This window comes from Labeo rohita, chromosome 12 (assembly GCF_022985175.1).
Source record: "Labeo rohita strain BAU-BD-2019 chromosome 12, IGBB_LRoh.1.0, whole genome shotgun sequence".
Taxonomy (NCBI): domain Eukaryota; kingdom Metazoa; phylum Chordata; class Actinopteri; order Cypriniformes; family Cyprinidae; genus Labeo; species Labeo rohita.
In genome coordinates this window covers 10651865-10672606 of record NC_066880.1, presented here as the reverse complement: position 1 = coordinate 10672606, position 20742 = coordinate 10651865, and the positions used below count along the sequence as shown (strand labels likewise).

The window sequence follows — 20742 nt, the reverse complement described above, 5'->3', positions numbered from 1 at the left end:
AGGGCAAAGATTAGCATGGGAGGGATGGCTAATTGAGCTGTAATATATTTTCAAATGCTGCTTCAGATTACCCAATATCTGTTAGTCGGACAAGTTCAGGAACGCACTGTAAACCTTGTTACACGGTTTGTTATTTGTTGTGTAGACTCTTACAAAACATTCTGAATTAGGGCTTGTTTTTGACACAAATGTCACAATTTGATTTGATTCGATATCGATTATTTTGGATATATATCAGGTACAGTACATGGCAAAATTTCTTAAGGAAAAATATCTTGCAACTAATGCTGTAAAATATACATAAGAGTTAGTTGGTACGACATTACTATAATACTGAAGGTTAAAATTAACTGATTTGTACACAAATTACACTTAAATTACACTATGTGACCACAAAACCACTCATAAGTGTCAATTTTTCAAAACTGAGACTTATATATCATCTGAAAGCTAAATAAACAAGCAATATTTCGCTGAGATACAACTATTTGAAAATCTGGAAACTGAAGGTGCAAAAATCTAAATATGAAAATCGCCTTTAAAATCGTTAATCGTTCAAGTTCTTAGCGATGCATATTACTAATTAAAAATTACGTTTTGATATATTTACGTTAGGAAATTTACAAAATATCTTCATTGAACGTGATCTTTACTTAATTCCTCAATGATTTTTGGCATAAAAATTGATCATTTTGACCCATTCAATGTATTTTTGGCTATTGCTACAAATATACCCGTGCTACTTAAGACTAGTTTTGTGGTCCAGGGTCACATAAAATAATAAAGTTACAATTACATAATTATATTTCTACTCCAATTCGTTTTTTAAAATATAAACATTTAAGTGTTGGCTGTCATAAAAACATGACAGATTTATTCAAACATAAATTAAACATAAAAAAAAAAACAGAAAAATACAATGAATGTTATATGGTGCATATATTTAGCAAGATGCTCCTCTCTAGAGTTAATGTTTTTAGTTGACTATTGAAATTATGGTCACCGAATATGTTTTTCTAAGGTAAATGTAACGTTATGTGACATTGTTTTCAAGCTGTTATACTGATGTCTTTTCGCAGTTGAAACAGGAAATGGATTTTGGTAAGTTGTACTCATTCTTTTAACATATCTTCAGATACTTATATTTATTTTGTGCTGAAAATAGTGTTAAAGTGAAGGACAGTGATTAGTTTTTTTAAACCGCTTTTTTTAACTGAGGCGCTACAGCAATCTGTCACTCCATATGAAACAGCGACAAAACAGCATTTATTGTTTGAATACTGTAAAAAAATAGACAGAATTTGAAATCTGAGACTTTGTTTCACATCAAAAGTAACAAAGCACAAAGCTTATTGCGATTAATCAGTTAGGAGGCGCGCTGCAATTTTCCATTCATTAACTGAAAACAGGCTCGGCTAATCGATTCTTGGGATTTAATAATTGAATAATCAATTTAACAATCGAATAATTGATTTAAAAAAAAAAAAGGTTATGACAATTTTTTAAAAAAGTTATTTACTCTAAAAAAAAATTGTTCTTTTTAGAATTTAAGAGTTTATTTGCAAAAACAGATAACTGTTTTTTTTTTTTCATTTTCAAAAAATCATGTTTTATTGTGTTAGCTGTATTTTTTAGCTATTTTTACTTAATCAAAATAACCCAACAGCAGTTTGATTAAGATTTAATTGGAATGCACAATGAAAAAAACATGATTTCTGAAAATCCGTTATCTGTCAACTCTTCAATTGTTCCATTTAAGGCATTCTTTAATGGCACTGATGTGAAAAAAACCTTTTGGAACCTGTATTTTAAGTGTATCCTGACACTGAAGACTAAAACACTTGCTGGTTTCTCTACCGTGCAGTTTGGATGTTTTAGGGGTCGCTGTAAATAATGCAAACCAATGAGGTGTGTAAACTTTTTCAAGAAAAGGTTGGTATGTCTTGAGGTGAGTTACAGATGTACAAAGTGAGAAGTCATAAATGTAAGATTAAAATAAACATCATGGTCAAGGGCTAAATGCATTAATATTGCACATTGTGGGCAGCATTTATGTCCTTCAAATGATGACAACTAATTTCATAAGAATTATAACCTTGGCCAGCCTGAAAACACTGAAGTGTTCTCAGACTCATGTTTTGAGAACATAACATAAAAATACAAAAAAATAGCAACAGTGTGTAAAACATTATTACAATTTAAAAAGTGTAATAAAATAAAAATTTAAAATCTATTTTAAAAACTAAAATAGTTAATAAAGTGAAATATTCATGTGATGGCATATATGACGATTTGGTTCATAAGAATCATTTCTTTAATATTATCACAGTTTAAAAAAAGTGCTGCTTAATATTTTTGTGGAATGAATTAGAAGTTCAAAAATTAAATAAATAAATCTTACTGACCCCAGAATTTTGAATTTTTATGTAGACCTTCCCTAGTAAAAAAGTAATGGACTTAAAATGCATTTTTATATCAAGTATAATTCAGGTCTATTAACATATTTACTGACATATCGCTCAAGACTTACTGATATTAAAAATTGTAATTAAACTTTATTTGGAGTACTACTTGTGCACAACGCACAATTCTTAATATTAAGCCTAAAATATGTTTTAATGTGACCATTGATGAGTACTGTATGATCTTTCAATAATATCAAGTCTTTAAATGCAAAATGTTCAAAGTGTACCTAAAGTATACATGCAATAGTTCCACTTTAGAACAATTAAATATATTAAGCATATCTTAAGTTGGAATTCAGCACTATTTCCACACAATAAAAGTACATTAAGTACAATTTTTTTAATGTATTTTAAATACATTTTAATTAGGGCTGTTAAACGATTAACGCTTGAGTTTGCTTATGTGCGTGTACTGTGTGTAATTATTATAAATACACACAAATTAATGTAGACATTTATAAGAAATTTGTCATTTATGTAAAAAAAATATATATTAATATAAATTATATAAAAACTATAATAAATACATAACTTGTAAACATTACTTAAATATATACATGAATGTGTTTGTATTTATATACACATCACAATTACACACAGTACACACACATATATTAGGCAAACTCAAACGTTTATTTTGTATGCGATTAATCGCGATAAATTGCTTGACAGCCCTAATTTTAACATATTTAAATTTTTCATAAATGTAAATATATACGTGCTAAAAATAAAATACAGTGAGCTCCAAAAGTTCACTTGTGAAAATGTTCTTAATTTAATTTTTTCATTACTAATTATAGTATACAAGCATAAATTTAAGTCAAAAATTGAATTGAAAAATTAAAATGAATATCAGAATGTCTTCAGTTTGTCCACATATATAATAATCATGCAATTCAGAATGTGAATGATCCAAAGAGTATCTAGTGCATCAATGGGCCATCAACAGTCAGTACAAAGAATAATCAGTTTCACAAATTTACACTTATGCATTACTAACTTACAAATTATTCAGAATATGAAATGTTTCTTATTCATTCCACATCATCCCATTTCTAAAACTTTCTTAAAACTTAGTCTGAAACTTGTGAACCCCACTCCAAATACTCCAAACTAAAACTAATGCACTATTTTCTAGTAAGTCTCATCATTTATGGGTGTGAACACTGAAATGAGTCCACCGCATTTCTATTTGCCAATACATAACAGAAAGCGGTAAATATATTTCTAAAGGACGTTAACCTTTATTCCTATTTACATGCGCAGAAAGAATAAAGGCAGAGGAAAAAGCGAGAGAAACAAGTTTCCAGTTCTAGTTAAGCTGTCAAAATACGTAGCGGCTAATCACTCCAAGGAAATGAAATGAAAAATAGACGACATTCCACTTTTCAAAGTTTGACAATCACAGAGAAGGGAAAGAGGGAGAAAAAAAAAACTGTGTCTGAACTTTTTTCTTCTCCTCCTCTCGGTTGACAGATGTCATTTAAAATAGCTGAAATACTTTTTAATAGTTTAAGGGAGGGGGTGTTAGTGGGAGATAGAGGGAGGGAGAGAGAGAGAGAGAGAGAGAAGAGAGAGAGAGAACGGGGGTGGGATTGCGTATGGGGAAAAGGGAGCCATCTCTGCCTAATGAGCCCCTCTGGATCAGCTGAGATGGAGGGGACGTATTGACATGCACCGCTTAAACTAATACACCTAGACCAGGGATGTGCCTGTGTGCCTGGAAGCACAAGGCAGCCGGGGATACTGACAGAGTAGCTCGCTCCCCCGTCTTCAAAGAGCTCAAGTGATTAGTATGTTATCATTACCATTCGAAACGTGATTTTCCTATTCCCTCTCGGCAAAGGTGACACGTCTCGGGGAGACGGCCAGCAGACTCGCGCGCCGGAAAGCCACTTCAAAGCTTTTTCTTGAATTTCTCTCCCTCGCTCGCTCTCACTCCCTCAGTCGGTCTATTTTTCCGAGGGTGGTGGGGGCTGTTGATGTCTATTGTGCGCGTGTGTGGGGTGCGAGGGAATAGGGGTGACACACACAGCGAAGGTGGCCGCGTAGGTGTGGTGACGACAGCGCGGAGGAACGGCGGCTTCCTGAAAAACGTCGGCTATCAAAACGAATTATGTTTTCGATAAACGCCCCACGTGTGAATCCAAACGCAGATGATTATGAGCAACAAAGCACGTTAGATATATCACATATTTAAAAAGCCCTAGACGCATATCACTCAAAATGACCTGAATAAAAGAAACCTTTTTTTCTTGATTTATTCACTATTGGAGCAGCAGGACTGTCAAAATTGTCTTTTTTGGTCTTGTGGAGTTCAACAGAAGCTGCTTTTAAAAAGGGCATGATAAATATTGGTGCGCTTGCGCCCGCCTCTGCGCGCGCCCCTTCTCATTTGTGCCAATGCATGTATGCCTTTTTATCTGACACCTACTTTTTCTACAAAGACGTTCTTAGATACTATAAACGAGATTTTTTTTTTGTTTTTTTCCAGAAGAACCGCACTTCAGTTGTAAGTTATTAACGTGGAACCCAGGAACAATGCGAATGTGACTCAAAAGAATCGTCTTCCCTTCTCTCTCCCCTTTTTTCAATATCAAACACGAGCGCTTACAATCGCAATTTTCTAAAGTTTTGATGATTCCTTATTATTTCAAATGGGGAGGGGGGGGTGTTAGAGTCAAAGTGAATAATGATGACAGCTATGATTCAGACTGACTATGTGATCTTCTCCACCGTTTGTTTGGGACTTGTAAGAAAAGGAATTACAAGTGTCAAACAGCTGTGAATAAGGGTGCTAAATATTTAAACATGTTTTCCAGCTGAGGAAAAGTACAGTTTTAAAAAGCAGGCTAAGTGTGTATAAGCTGCACAGGCTTTGATTCAAATTCAGTAAAATGGGAGATGGAAAAAAACGCGATTCTTGGCGGCTGAACACACCGAAGGTGTCTTTTGACCCACGGCTGAAAAAAAATGCTATACTCCCATTTTGTTTGGCCATGTGGGAAAAACAATAACAAAAAAAGGAGAAACACACAAGTCAAGGTAGCAAAGAACGCAGAAGGGGCTGTAAATTATAAATGCAGGAGGTGGTGTGGCTTGACAAATGGGATTATTCAGCAATAGGAAGTGAGGAAATCTAAACAATATACTGATGTTCACACAAACACAGACACGAGAGTCTACAAAGATCCTTCGAACCAGAGGCGCTGGTGAATTCTTCTCTTATTTGGGCTAAGAGGATCTTCTAGCATGCTGTGTATTGTTTACTTGAATGTTTCTGGTGTACTAAAGAAAATTATCAGGCACATTAGATCATTACTTTTGAATTTGTGTTGTTGTTTTTTACAGTACATAACAGGATGACACATACAGTAGTTATGAATTAGTAAAGTGATGCAAGTGTCTCACGTTCGTGAGATGACAAGCCGAAGATAAGGTTTTTCATTTCTTCCGTCCATAAATATTTAACGCGCCTTTACAATTTCTTCAAGATCAGAAATTTGCATTGTAAATACTGTTATCTTCAAAGATAAGCAATCACTTACTAAACATCTTTACAAAGGCGGGCGGAAAGCATGATGCAGTGCTATCCAGTCCTCCACTGAGAGGAGGCTTTCTTTATGAATGAAGATCTTCAGATATTGTAGTCTGTGTGTGTCTGCATGTGTCTATGAATAGGGGAATCCCAAGTCCAAACAACAAAACACACACTCACTCACACACACACACTTACAACCCTAGACAGGAGATGAAGATACCGGCGAGCGAATGTACACACAAACACACGCAGATCGAGACGACGGCTTTTTTGCCGTAATCCACATACATGCTCAGTTGCAAGACGGATGAATGGTACAAATACAAAAAGACATTACAAATCGTCTCCTTATCTCGGACTAAAAGGCAGGCTATTGTATTCTCATCCGCTGAGTGGGGGAAACGTCTCTGGGCTGCTTCCTAACGTTGCACAAAGAAAACTCAATGCACAATTCTGGTATATTCAGAGCTGTGTATGAAAACAAACACCTAAATGTACATAATTATTAATGTTGCAGTTTAAAAGGAGTTTATACCTGCTGTACACTACTTAAGTAAGAAAATAATTACTTATTTTTAAAATAAATGTTCTAGAAAACATATGAAGAGTCAATTTGCAAAAACAGATAACTCTGTTTTTAACCCTTTTCAAAAATCATGTTTTTTCATTGTGCATTCCAATTCATCTCAAACAAACTCCAGTTGGGTTATTCTGATATAAACTAAAAATAACTAAAAATACAGCTAACTAACACAATAAAACATAAAAACATAACAACATAATAAAAAACAAGATTTTTGAAAATTATGAAAAACTGAGTCATCTGTTTTTGGAAATAAACTTCATATTCCAAAGGTGATCTAAATGCATATAACAAATCATTCTAAAGTTTGGGGACGGCAAGATTATTTTTATTGTTTCTGAAAACTTCTTCTTATATTAATAGTAAAAGACTGATCAAAAATACAGTAAAAACAGTAATATTGTGAAATATTAAAACAATTTAAGAATTTTTTTCTATTTAAATGTTTTAATTATATTATATTATATTATATTAGTGATGGAATCAGTGTTACCTGGTCTTTCAGAAATCATTCGTATATCTTGATATCATGGTTGCCAGGTTTTCAAAACAAAACCCACCAAACTGCTGCTCAAAACTAGCCCAAAAGTAGCCCAATCACGTTTTGAGGTAAACATCGCGTTCCGGGGGCCAAAACACATGTTTTTTGCCAGGGTTTCCCTGGTAAAATTAGCATTCCAGGGTCTAAATATTACGTTATTGTGGTCACTTCAATCTGAGAAAAATGAAAAACAACCCATGGCAAACCGTGTTAAAGTAGCCCAATTCCGCGGGAAAACCGTAGACTTGGCAACTCTGCTTGATTTGGTGTTCAAGAAACATTTATTATTATTGTTATAAACGTCAGTTATGATGCCCACAATTTTTGATGGAACTTTTTTAGGATTCTCTGACAAAATTATTTGTAACATTATAAATTACATTTTTAATTCATTTAATGTGTCCCTGCTACATAAAAGTTTTAATGTCTTCAAAAAAATAAATAAATAAATAAATACTGACCATGGTAGCATATATATATATATATGATATATGATTCTTGACCACAAAAGCAGTTATAAGGGTACATTTTTGGAAATTGAGATTTATGCATAATCTAACTGAATAAATAAGCTTTCCACTGATGTATGGTTTGTTAGGATAGGACAATATTTGGTCGAGATACAACAATATGAATATCTGGAATCTGAGGATGCAAAAAAAAAATCTAAATATTGAGAAAATCGTCTATAAGTTGCCCAAATCAAGTTCTTAGCAAGGCATATTACTAATCAACAATTAAGTTTTGATATATTTACGGTAGGAAATTTACAAAATATCTTCATGGAACATGATCTTTACGTAATATCTTAATGATTTTTGTCACAAAAGAAAAATCAATAATTTTGACCCATACAATGTATTTTTGGCTATGGCGACAAATATACTTACATTTTATATTTATACACTCTCTTCCTCTATCTGTATATTTATATTACTTTTGCTGTCATTATAACACTCACCTTTCCTTAATAACCTTAAAAAACATTTAATAAATCTCAAAATTAATAGCCAGTTTTACTTTCATTTTTTTTTTTGTTTACCACTTATATTTAGTGTTTTATTGTTTAAAATGTAAGACAAAATAGCACAAAATATAATACAGTTAAATGAAACAGTGATTTTTTTTTTTAAATTGCCATTTTAAAAAATACAAATTGTTTAAATCTAGTCACAATTTTACTATGCACACTACTTAACAGCTAAAGCACAGCATGCTAATGAAAAAAATACTTAAACTAATTTACTAGCGTTGGACGAATAGCCGACCACCGTGACCCATCACTAAAAGAAAATAAAAGCAAATCCAGATCTCCCCCTCCTATTTTTTATAACAGCATGTCTCATTGCGTTTTCATATTGGGTGAATGTTTTGACAAGCTGATTAAATCTTTTAAGGTTTGGTGTGAAACAGCTTTGATTCAGTTCCTCATAGAGCAGTATGTAGAAATGAGCCTCATTTTGAGCTCAATCAAAAGAGACTTTAAAATCAGATTAGGCCTTTTTCATTCCGACGAAGGGGGAAAATGAATGGAGGATCCGCGGGAAGAAAGCGAAGACCAAAACGGGAAGGAAGAGCAGCACTTACCTCTTCACGTAACTTTATCAACTGCCACATGAAGGCACAAAATAGAGAGAGGGAGAAAAAGAGAGGGAGGGAGAAAGAGAGGGAGAGAGATAGATAAAAAGCCGAGACATGGCAGGAAGCAGATCAGTCATGCGGCTGGGTACAGAATTAACCTTGACGATTTATCTGTTTGCATGTTTAGCATTTAGAAATCACAGACAAACACATTAAAAGAAGCTAAACACGAGACTCATGCCGACTTTTTTGAACAAACAAAGATCAAGTTCTCGTGCTGTCACATTAAACAAAGAGACTGGGAATGGATTTCTCAACTCACGACGTCTAAACTATCATCATCAAGGAAGAGGGGGAGAGAAACAGTCACATCACAGCACTTGATATGGCATAAGGGGGGAAAAAACACTAGCTTTCAGTCAGTACAGTACAGGAGGATAATACAGATTTCGTACAGTAAGGATGGAGGCTTTGAGGATTTAGGCTGCTTAACAACAACTCCGCAGGATTCCTACTTCTGAGCTAAGAAACAGAAAGTGACACCGAGCAATGCTCCTTTTTTATTATTACAGGACGTTTCTGACTCGCTATCAGTGTTAAATTAGAGTGTATTATGCATTAGGCCCGTGAGGGACGAACGTGTATACATAAACATAAAGCCAAGCGGTTGTATCTTATTATGGAAACACCTACCACAGAACACAAAAGAAATAGCATAGGTTATTCATTTTTGATGAAAGGGAACTGCATATTAAAAACAGTCAAATAAAAAACGCACGTCTTTCGGTGAATTCGGCGGCTCTTGAATGGTCGCTAACTTAATCGAGTACATTAAGCATTTAAAGAAGCTCTTCATTACAGCCTCTTTACATAACACAAGCGTTCTCGGCAAAAGGTGAGGAGTTGCTTATCGGCGGCGCGCAACATATTCAGAAGAGGAGGGGAAGGACAAGTTTCTTAATTTGTCAGCCGTTGCAGGTGATTTTTTAATCTCCATTTCTTCCCAGAGATTAAAGGTTAGCAGATCTAAGGGGAAGCTCTGGGCCATTATTAAAGGCCTCTCATCTCTTTTTGTGTGCGCTGGTCATTTTGAATTTCGCTATTTTTAAATCACTCGCTATCGTATCAGAAAAGAGACAGAACTCGGATCATGAATTATAAACTTAATACCTCACTAAAAAGGCTGAATCTATGGTCGTGATGTTAAACTGCGGCGGTGGCCGCCGTCGGTGGGGGACGGCGCGTCTCAAATCTTTTTTCCCCATCTGCCGTGGGTTCAAAACAAAGCTGCGGTTGAAGCTCATCTTGAAGTACGTCAGTAAATAAAATGCGTCTGATATAACAAAGTGCCTTTTGCAAAGAAAAATAAATAAATAAGGATTAAAAGGAAAAGCATAAAATAAAATAAAAACATCATGTGAATAAAAATGTAACTTAATTGTGCACAAACTAAATTCAAATATAGGAAATAAAATTATTATTATAAAAAATTTAAATAAAATAAACATTAAATATATATATATTTTTTTAATTAAATAATTGGGGCTGTGTGCCTGAAGAACAAAAGCTGCATTACATACATCCACAATGAGCATTAAAAATAAAATAAAATAAAAATTGTAAAAATTACATTGCAGTTCCTAGCTGTGTAGTATTTTTGTAGTATTAATGTGTCGCCTGCATTATTCTCTGATATAACAAAGTACCTTTTGAAAAAATAAATAATGACATAAAGGAAAAAACATAAAGTGAAAACATGCATTTATGTGAATAAAAATGTAACTAAATTGTGCACGATAAACTAAATTACAATTACAATATAGGAAATAAAAATATTATTATAAAAAAATGCAAATAAAATAAATATGAAATAAATTTAAAATAAATAAATAAATAAATAATTGGGGTTGTGTGTCTGAAGAATAAAAGCTGCATTACATACATCCACAATGAGCATTTAAAAATAAATAAAATAAAATAATAAAATAAAATAAAATAAAATAAAACAAAATAAAAAATTACACTGCAGCTCCTAGCTGTGTATTATTTTTGTAGTATTATTAAGGTGTTGCATGCATTATTCTCTGATATAACACAGTGCTTTTTGCAAAAAAATAAATAAATAAAGGACTAAAAGGAAAAGCATCCAATGAAAATAAAAACATGTATTCATGTGAACAAAAATGTAACTAAATTGTGCACGATAAACTAAATCACAATTAAAATGTAGGCAATAAAATGACTATTATAAAAAACTAAAATAAAATAAACATGAAATAAATGTAAAAAAAAAAAAAAAAATTAAATTGGGGTTGTGTGCCTAATAAAAGCTGCATTACATCCACAATCAGCATTAAATTAAATTAAATTAAATTAAATTAAATTAAATTAAATTAAATTAAATTAAATTAAATTAAATTACATTGCTCTTAGCTGTGTATTATTTTTGTAGTATTATTAATGCGTTGCCTGCATTATTCTCTGATATATATAAGTACATTTTGCCAAAAAAAAGGACTAAAAGGAAATGAAAATAAAAACATGTATTCAAGTGAATAAAAATGTAATTAAATTGTTCATGATAAACTAAATTACAACTAAAATGTAGGCAATAAAATTATTATTATAAAAAATAAATATGAAATATATATTTTTAAAAAAATAAAATAATTGTGGTTGTGTGCATGAAGAATAAAAGCTGCATTACATACATCCACAATGAGCATAAAATAAAATTTTATTTTTATGTAAAATAATAAAATAAAATAAATATTAAGTTGGAAAAAATTTCATTGCAGCTCCTAGCTGTGTATTATTTTTGTAGTATTACTCATGCGTTGCCTGCATTATTCAAAAGGCCAAAGTTTGTGAATACGCTATAGAAGTGGCTATTTAGATTCGCTGTGAGCCCACCCGAGCTAAACACAACCCTGCAGACCGTCTCAATGAACACCAAACAAACCTTGTTCTATCATATTTGTGCTGCTTGGACGATTGCGAGCTCTCGCCGAGGATTTACCAAGAGAATCTGGAAGACTTTAAGCTTGCTGTTGTTCTTTTCTACTGTGTTTTTCCTCTTTAAACCAAACCAGACAACCAGCCTTTCATTGCTTCACCTGAACTCGCAACCATTTCTCGGGAAAAAAAAAATTCGCGAAAATGTTTAATTATGTTGTGATGAGTTCATTCCTTCGTTTTTCTTTATGTGGTTGTTATTCGAAACTGCACTGCTGCAATTTTTTCTGTTATGATAATCAGCGGATTTTCAAACAAAGATTTTTTTTTTCCAATACGGAACTCGATACAAGTGGTAATCTGCTTCCTTTGTAGCCTGTAAAATCTGGTCCACGCCGGCTCAAACCTGCCCAATCTCTCGTGGCCATGCCTTCTGCTGTGTCTGAAATCGAAACTATTCCGCAGAGTATTCGCGTGCGAAAAAAAGTGTGTGCGCTAACACGAGAACGTGTGTGGTAAAAAATGTGTGCGTTTCGGGTGGAAAGGGTAGGGGGAGGGATGTTGAAGAAAAAAGTGCAACGGTAGACCACCACATTATTAAAAAAAAGAGCGATAGCGCCAATTCGGTCTCTGTCCGCATACAGATAACGAATAAATGCCGAACTCTATTAAACCGTCCTTTAGCTATTATCGCCGGGCCAACACGCTATTTTCAGAACTTATGACGGCTCCCTATTTACTTAGCTATAAATCCTCGCCATGTAACGAACAGATTTGTGACTGGTAATGATCTGCTCAGCCAGGGCTATATGAAATGATCCTGACCTCTTTTAGATCGTCAGGAATTAAATTGACCGACTCACCCCAGTCGCCCCCCCCACCACCCCTACATCTCTTCCCCTCCGCTCTATCGCTCCTGTCTCGCTCGATAAAAAACCCTAAAGTTCCGACCACTCCACTCACAGCAAGTCTTGTGTTAGTGTCCCTAGTTTAATTCATTATTTTTCTTTAAATGGAAACAAAGTTAATTCAACACCTGAGGTCTGATCGGGTAGAAAACTGGTCCTTCTGTTCCCCTTTAAGAAAATATTTATGCACATTTAAAATGCATGTGTAGAACTGATACAGAACATAAATGTCTAGCAGAATTTTTTCACCCTATTTCATGGAAAATGGTATAAAAATATCACTCAGTTGTAAATGAGAAAATGGAAAAAATATAAATAAGGCATTAATAATATAATATAATATAATATAATAAATCTTTAGTACACTGATACAAATAATGTCAATTAAATAATTTTTATAATGTATAATATAGAATTTATTTGTGTGTGTTTATATATAAACAAATATATAAATAAAATAATAAAACAATTTTTTTTTTTAATATTTTTATACAAATTTTGTATCAGTATTGGACATTTCTGCAAAATGAGAAAAAGGATAAAATATAACTAATGCATTAATAATATAAAATAATATAACATAATATAATATAACATAATATAAAATAACAATATAATATAACATAATATAACATAATATAATATAATATAATATAATATAATATAATATAATATAATATAATATAATATAGTATAATATAATATAATATAATATAATACAGGTATTTAATACACTGATACAAATAATGTGTTAATATAATATTTTTTATAATCTATAGAATTTATTTGTGTGTGTTTATATATAAACAAACATATAAATAAAATAAAACAAATATTTAAATATTTATATACAAATTTTGTGCATGGCTAAATATCACTCTATTGGAAGTTTGGATGGATAAAATATAAATAAAAAATGCATTAATAATATAAAATAATATAATATAATACAAATATTTAGTACATTGATACAAATACTTGTGTAAATATAATAATTTTTACTAATTAATATATTAATACTAATATTATTTATTAAAACAATAATAAAACAAAATAAATATGTAAATATTTATATACAAATTTTGTGCAGGGCTAAATATTATTTATTGGAAGTTTCTGCAAAATGAGAAAATGGATAAACGTAAATAATGCATTATATAATATATAATGTAATATAATATAACATATAACATAACATAACATAATATAAATTATTTAGTACACTCATACAAATGATGTTTTAAAATAATTTTTATTATTTAAAATATATATATAATTTATTTGAGTGTGTTTATATATAAACAAATGCATAAATAAAATAGTAAAACAATTTAAAAATATTAATATTTATATACAAATTGTGTTCGTGGCTAAACATCACTTAAGTTTCTGCAAAATTAGAAAATGTATAACATAACATCACATAACATAACATAATATAATATAATATAATATAATATAACATAATATAATATTTAAATACAAATATTTAGTACAGTGTTACAAATTATTGTGTCATTACAATAATTTGTATAACTTATAATGTATATATATGTATATATATATAAAATGTTTTTGTTTGTATAGATACATAGATATGTAATAATACTACAAATATATAAATAAATATTTATATACCAATTTAGTACATGGCTCATCCTCATACCCTCTTGTGCCTATTGTTTGTGTCTTTGTGTGAAAAGAGGATTTTGATATTGTAGGTGACAGAGAGTGGGGAGCTTGACTGCGTCTCAGGCAATAAATATAACAACATCCCAAAGCACTTCATCCGTTTACCAGATCAATGGCTGCAATCTAACATAAAACATATCTCTTGTTATTGTCTTTAATGTCTTGTTATTAGGCAAATTATCTTAAGTGTTTAGAGAAGGGCTAATATGAAAAAGAATACGAAACTTCAGGAACTGAAATATAATCCTTTTAAACTATTGTCCTATTGTTCAAACGCCACTAAAGTGAATAAAGTATGAAAGCCTGCATCTTAAAAATCCATATCAAATAAGCTATTGTGCCATCCACGACAATTCATAATTATTTTTGATAAAAGAAGCTGTCATTGAATGCAGTTTGAATAACAACTCAAGTAATGTGATTTGTCATAAACTGATTCTATAAAAGGAAAGAAGGGAGTCAATGAAAAAAAAAAAGAAAAACAAAAGCAAGTTATAATTTTTCTTTCCTTTGGCAAGAATTTGATAAAACCATCAACGTCTAGCTGTGGGTTTGACAGCTCGAGGGACACTTCTACTCTCAACTTCGTATGAAGTGTCACACTCATTTTTTTATGTCCCACTAATTTGGTGAGAATATGCATATCAATTACCCATCACGGCTAACGCTACATATGTTTGTAAGATGTGCGGTGCAAAGGTCAGCTGTGAAATGCTAATAAGGAGGGAAAAGACAAAAAAACAAAAACACAACTTGAACAGTTACGAATGATCTCACGGCTCGCTCACAAGGTGCCTGTGGATACTTGGAGTGTGTGTGTTGACATGTGGCATATTCGATAAATATAGCAAGATAATTAAATGCAGTAATTATTCAAAGGAACTTATTGTGGGGTCTGCCTTTTAAAAACAGCTGTGTAGGTGATTAAATTGCAAAAAGGAAATTATTAAATAACCTCTTTTGAGTATTTGAGTGTGAGTGTGAATATAACATAATATAATATAATATAATATAATAACATAATTAATCATTATTAACTTATATGTAATTTAAATTGTTCAAAATATTATTAAATATGACATGTATTTAGAAATATTTAAAAATGTATTGTAAAAGTTAAAGTGTGAGTGTGTGTGTGTGTGTGTTTATGTGTGTGTATGTGAATTAAATAGTTTTTAACAGAAACATAATACCTATCAACTTCTTGCCGATATCTGACAAAACATATATCAATAATATTGTACATTTATTGTATGCATATTTATTTTAATTGTTATTAAATTATATGCAATTTACATTGTAGTAAATATCTTTAAATATTATGAAAAATTAAATGTATTCAGAAATATTTAAAAAGTAATTAAATAACACACACGCATATATTTACATTTTATTGTTTTATATATATATATATATATATATATATATACGTATATATGTATATGTATATGTGTGTGTGTGTGTATTATATTTAAATACCTTTGAACAAAAACATAATAACTATCAGCTTCTTGCCGATATCCAAAAAATTATAATCAACAATATTGTATATTTATTGTATGTATATTTATTTAATCGTTATTAAATTATATGTAAATTAAACTGTTGTAAAAATGCTTAAATATTACATGTATATAAAAATACTTTCTAAAGTATTTAAAACACACACACACACATATTTTATTTATGTGTGTGTTTATATTTAAACACTTTTGAACAAAACATAATACCTATCAACGCCTTGCCAATATCTGACAAAAAATATATCAGCAATAATGTATATTTAATGTAAATTATGTCATTAAAATTGTTTATATTTTTTTTAAATATTACATGTATTTCAAAATAATTTATAAAGTATTTAAATAACACACATACTATATTTTTATTTATATATATATATATATATATATATATATATATATATATATATATAAATATATAAAACACACACAAACGAAAAAATCAAAACTCATTAATATATGTATGTGTGTGATTATATTTAAATTCTTTTGAACAGAAACATAACACCTATCAACTTTTTGCCGATATAAAAAACAATGATATCAAAGAATATTGTATATATATTTATTTGAATTATTAAATTATTTGTTTTATTAATTGTATATACACAAGTCTATTATTTAGAAATAATTTATAAAGTATTTAAATATACACATACTATATTTTTATATATATATATATATATATATATATATATATATATATTACACACACACATACATGCATACACATTTCCATATAAATATAGAAAAAAGAAATAGAAATCTAAACTCATATAAAAAATCTATATGTGTGTGTGCGTGTGATTATATATATTAGACTTTTTATATTTAAATACTATCGAACAGAAACATGATAGCTATCAGCTTCTTGTCGATATCTGACAAAAAATATTTCAACTATATAAAAACATACAAAATATGTATATAAAAATAAAATATATATACACATTTTTATACATATAATGTATATAAAATATAACAACAACTAACTTCTTTTTTTAATAAAAAATAATTCTATAATAATCATTAAATAATACCTTTATTTAGTTTAGTTTTTTTAGTTACATAGTTTTCCCCCCAACCTCTGTTTAAGGAACTTTGAAAGCAGCATTTTTTTGGATTTTGGGGGTGTCATTTTTAAAAGAATAAGGACTGAGGCGGATGGTGAACAGCTGGGAGAAAGCGGGAATTTACCCCAATCTGGTGCTGCCCAGACGTCGGTTAGCGCCTAAAGCCCATTCAGCATTGGGCAGCTTTGCATTAAACAGTGTTGCTTCTGCATGACTGGGTGCCAATGCCTGCCTCTCTCTGCCCCTCGTGGCCCTGACCCGTCCTCACCCCGAGCAGCCACCCACACTGGGAAAGCACAGCCCCTGATTAACACCCTACCTGACTCTCCGAGGAGCTCCCATCATCCCCCAGGAGCTCGTTCCGCACCTCATCACTGTAGGCAATACGTGACCTTTTCTGCAACGGGAAGAGGTTGAGAGAGAGGAAAAAGAGAGAAAGCGAAGAGATCGAGAAGGAAAAAGAAGAGGGGCAAGGGGAGAAAGAAAGAAAAAACAAGCATTAGTTCACTTGACTTGAAAAATCACACATTTCTAAAGCACGAGAGCCCCCTGTTGGATCAGCAAACGAAACAAAATATACTTACACCAGGTGATACTCTGAAGCGAGTGAGCGTGTGTTGTGGAAAGAGAGAAAGTGTGTGTGTGTAATCTAGTTCTAGTGTGGCTTGAGTGAACCGGAGCCCTCGGATACAATAGCAAAAGCCCCCCTTTCACTTAAATAAATAAAAAGTGTAGAATGGCGGACCGTAGTACAAGACAGAGGCAGGGAGCGTATTAGGAAAGTATCAGTTGTCAGAGGGAAATGTGTTCTGGGGGCTGTCACTGCTGTCAGTCCTGTTCTCTGGCAGACCCTGTGATAATACCAAGCCAGGGAGCTAGACAGAGAATAATTCATCACCCAGGTCGACGCGATTGGCGTGCCATCAGATTTGGGCTCGTTCCCCCGTCTCTCCTCCGCTACGCAGTTGGGAAAAAGAATGCCGTGTCCAAAAAAGAAAACACACACACACACACACCCAACACTTCAGAGCGTGCCACCTCCGATTCAGCGAGCGCAGACGCCGAGTATGGCATGTTTACAAACACACCCGACCTCTTCAAATACCCTCCAAACTAAACACACACTGGTGGTGCGGAGGAGAAAAAAAAAAACACACTGAGATAGCGTTTACCGAGAGCCCTTTGCTTCCCTCTGTTCGCTCTTCCTGCGGGCTGGCAGTCTTCGGGAGGATGAGAGCGGGGAAAGGTGCAGGCGAGCCACGGGAAAACTAAACAGCAAAATAACTGCTATCCAAGAACTGCATTTTGTGATGCAATGCTGTGTCACAATTTCTCGCAGAGGATCCGGTCAAATCCTGGAGGACAGGACGTGAAAACATATTACGCATAAAAAGTGGAGTTTGTTCGGCGAGTTTTATCAGAGTCAACGATGAGCATTTTAACTTCTAAAAATGTCTACTAATGAATTTGCACCATGCTGAATTTTTAGAAAATATCTATCTATCTATCTATCTATCTATGAATATCCATCTATCTCTCTCTATATATAGATATAATGCAAATATATATAAATATAGATACACATACACAATATGTATGTATATATACATATCTGATATATCTTGCAGATATCTGAAGAAAAATATATCAATTCTAACCACTAACTTACTTTTTATATCCTTATATCTATTTGAAATAATACTAACAAACTTTTTTTTTTTCCCCATCATTTTTTTGGGTTACAGTTTACAATAAGGATAACATTAGTTAACTACATTAGTTAACATGAACTAAGGAAAAAAAACTAATTCTAACCACTAACTTACTTTTTATATCCTTATATCTGTAAGAAATAACACTAACATTTTTTTTTTTGCATAGTCTTCTCATACTCTTTTACATAGTTTTTAAAGTACTTCAAAAGCAGCATTTTTTTCTAAATCTTTTGGGTACTTTATAATAAGGTTCATTAGTTAACATTAACTACATTAGTTAACATGAACTAAGGAAAATATATAAATTCCAACCACTAACTTACTTTTTATATCCTTATATCTATGTGAAATAATACTAACATACTTTATTTTTTTTTTAATTAGTTTTTCCCACACTCTCTGTTTAAAGAACTTCGAAAGTGGCAGTTTTTTCCCATAAATTTTGGTTTACAATAAGGTTCATAACAGTTTACAATAAGGTTAACATTAGTTAACTACATTAGTTAACATGAACTAAGACAAAAAAAAAAAAACAATTCTAACCACTAACTTACTTTTTATATCCTTATATCTAGAAATAAAGAAATAATACTTACATATGTTTTGTCATATTTTTTAACATAGTTTTTCTTCGAAAAGCAGAATTTTTTTGGGTACTTTATAATAAGGTTCATTAGTTAACATTAACTACATTAATTAACCTGAACTAAGAAAAAAATCTAAATTCCAACCACTAAATTACTTTTTATATCCTTATATCTATGTGAAATAATACTAATGTTTTATTTTTTTTTCTCCACTCTCTGTTTAAAGAACTTCAAAAGCAGCATTTTCCCCTAAATTTTTTGGATACTTTATAATAAGGTTCATTAGTTAACATGAACTAAGAAAAATATATGAATGCCAGCCACTAACTTACTTTTTATATCCTTATCTCTAAAAAAATAATACTAACTATTTTTAATACTTAATCTTTTTTTTTTTTACATAGTTTTTTTTTCCATACTCTCTGTTTAAAGACTTTCGAAAGCAGCATTTTTTTTTTTTTTTTTTTTTTTTTTTTTTGTTCTTAATTTTTGGGGGGCAACATGTAGTTCATTAGTTTAACAACATTAGTTAACATGAACTAAGAAAAACATATCAATTTTAACCACTAACTTACATTTTATATCCTTATATCTATGTGCAATAATAATAACATACATTTTTTACGTAGTTTTTCTACACACTCTGTTTTAAAAATGCTTCAAAAACAGCATATTTTTTTCTAAATTTTTGGGGGTAAAATTTAGTTCATTAGTTAACATTAGTTAACTCCATTAGTTAATATGAACTATGAAAAATATATTAATTCTAACCACTGTCTTACTTTTTAGATCCTTGTAAATATGTGAAATAATACTAACATACATTTTTACATAGTTTTTCCACACTCTCTGTTTAAAAAAAACTTAAAAAGCAGCATTTCTTTTTTTCGAAATTTTTTTAGGTATCACTTTACAGTAAGGTTGATTAGGTAACATTAGTTAACTACATTAGTTAACATGAACTAAGAAAGAACAATACTTCTATGGCATTTATTAATCTTATAAATGTTAACTTCGGCATTTGCTAATGTGTTATTAGAATCAGAAGTTGTGTTTGTTAACATTAGTTAATGCACTGTGAACTAAGAAGAAATAATGAACGAATGTATTTTTATAAACTAGCACTAACAAAGATTAATAAATAGTGTAATAAATTGTTCATTGTTTGTTACATGTTAATTAATACGTTAATTGACAGTGTTACTATTTTTTGAAACTGAATGTAGCAGTTGTAATATTTTGATCACAAACAAAACTAGTTAATATAAAGCGCAAATGTAGGAATTGAGATTTCTTAAAGGAGGCTGACAGATCATTCAGTTTTAAAATATAAGTGTCATATCGTGTCATTTCTGATTTAACCGATCAGCAATCGTTTGCATTTGCCTGCACATTATTTCACAAACGAGCACCACAAACAAAGCGCATCTTCTGACAAGGAAAAAAAGAAAACACACACCCACATGTTCCATCTTAGTCGAGTTTCATCTTAAAGAACAGCCGAGGAACTTTGGGGAATGTCGGCATGTTCATAATTGAAAACGGAAGCCTTGGAGATGCCTTCATTTGAATGCACAC

The 20742-nt window shown here is 31.3% G+C and overlaps 1 protein-coding gene across 4 annotated transcripts in view; it reads right to left on the bottom strand.

Annotated features, from left to right (window-relative positions):
• Nucleotides 1-20742, bottom strand: part of vti1a (vesicle transport through interaction with t-SNAREs 1A) — a 175866-nt gene that overhangs the window by 132407 nt on the left and 22717 nt on the right. For 2 of the 4 annotated variants that reach the window (XM_051123749.1, XM_051123747.1), the window contains exons 4-5: nucleotides 17182-17259; nucleotides 8718-8738 (exon numbers count right to left, since the gene is read on the bottom strand). In XM_051123749.1, the coding sequence (XP_050979706.1) occupies nucleotides 8718-8738; nucleotides 17182-17259 (99 nt within the window). The remainder of the gene's footprint in view (nucleotides 1-8717; nucleotides 8739-17181; nucleotides 17260-20742) is intronic. The other 2 variants (XM_051123750.1, XM_051123748.1) reach the window with 1 other exon arrangement.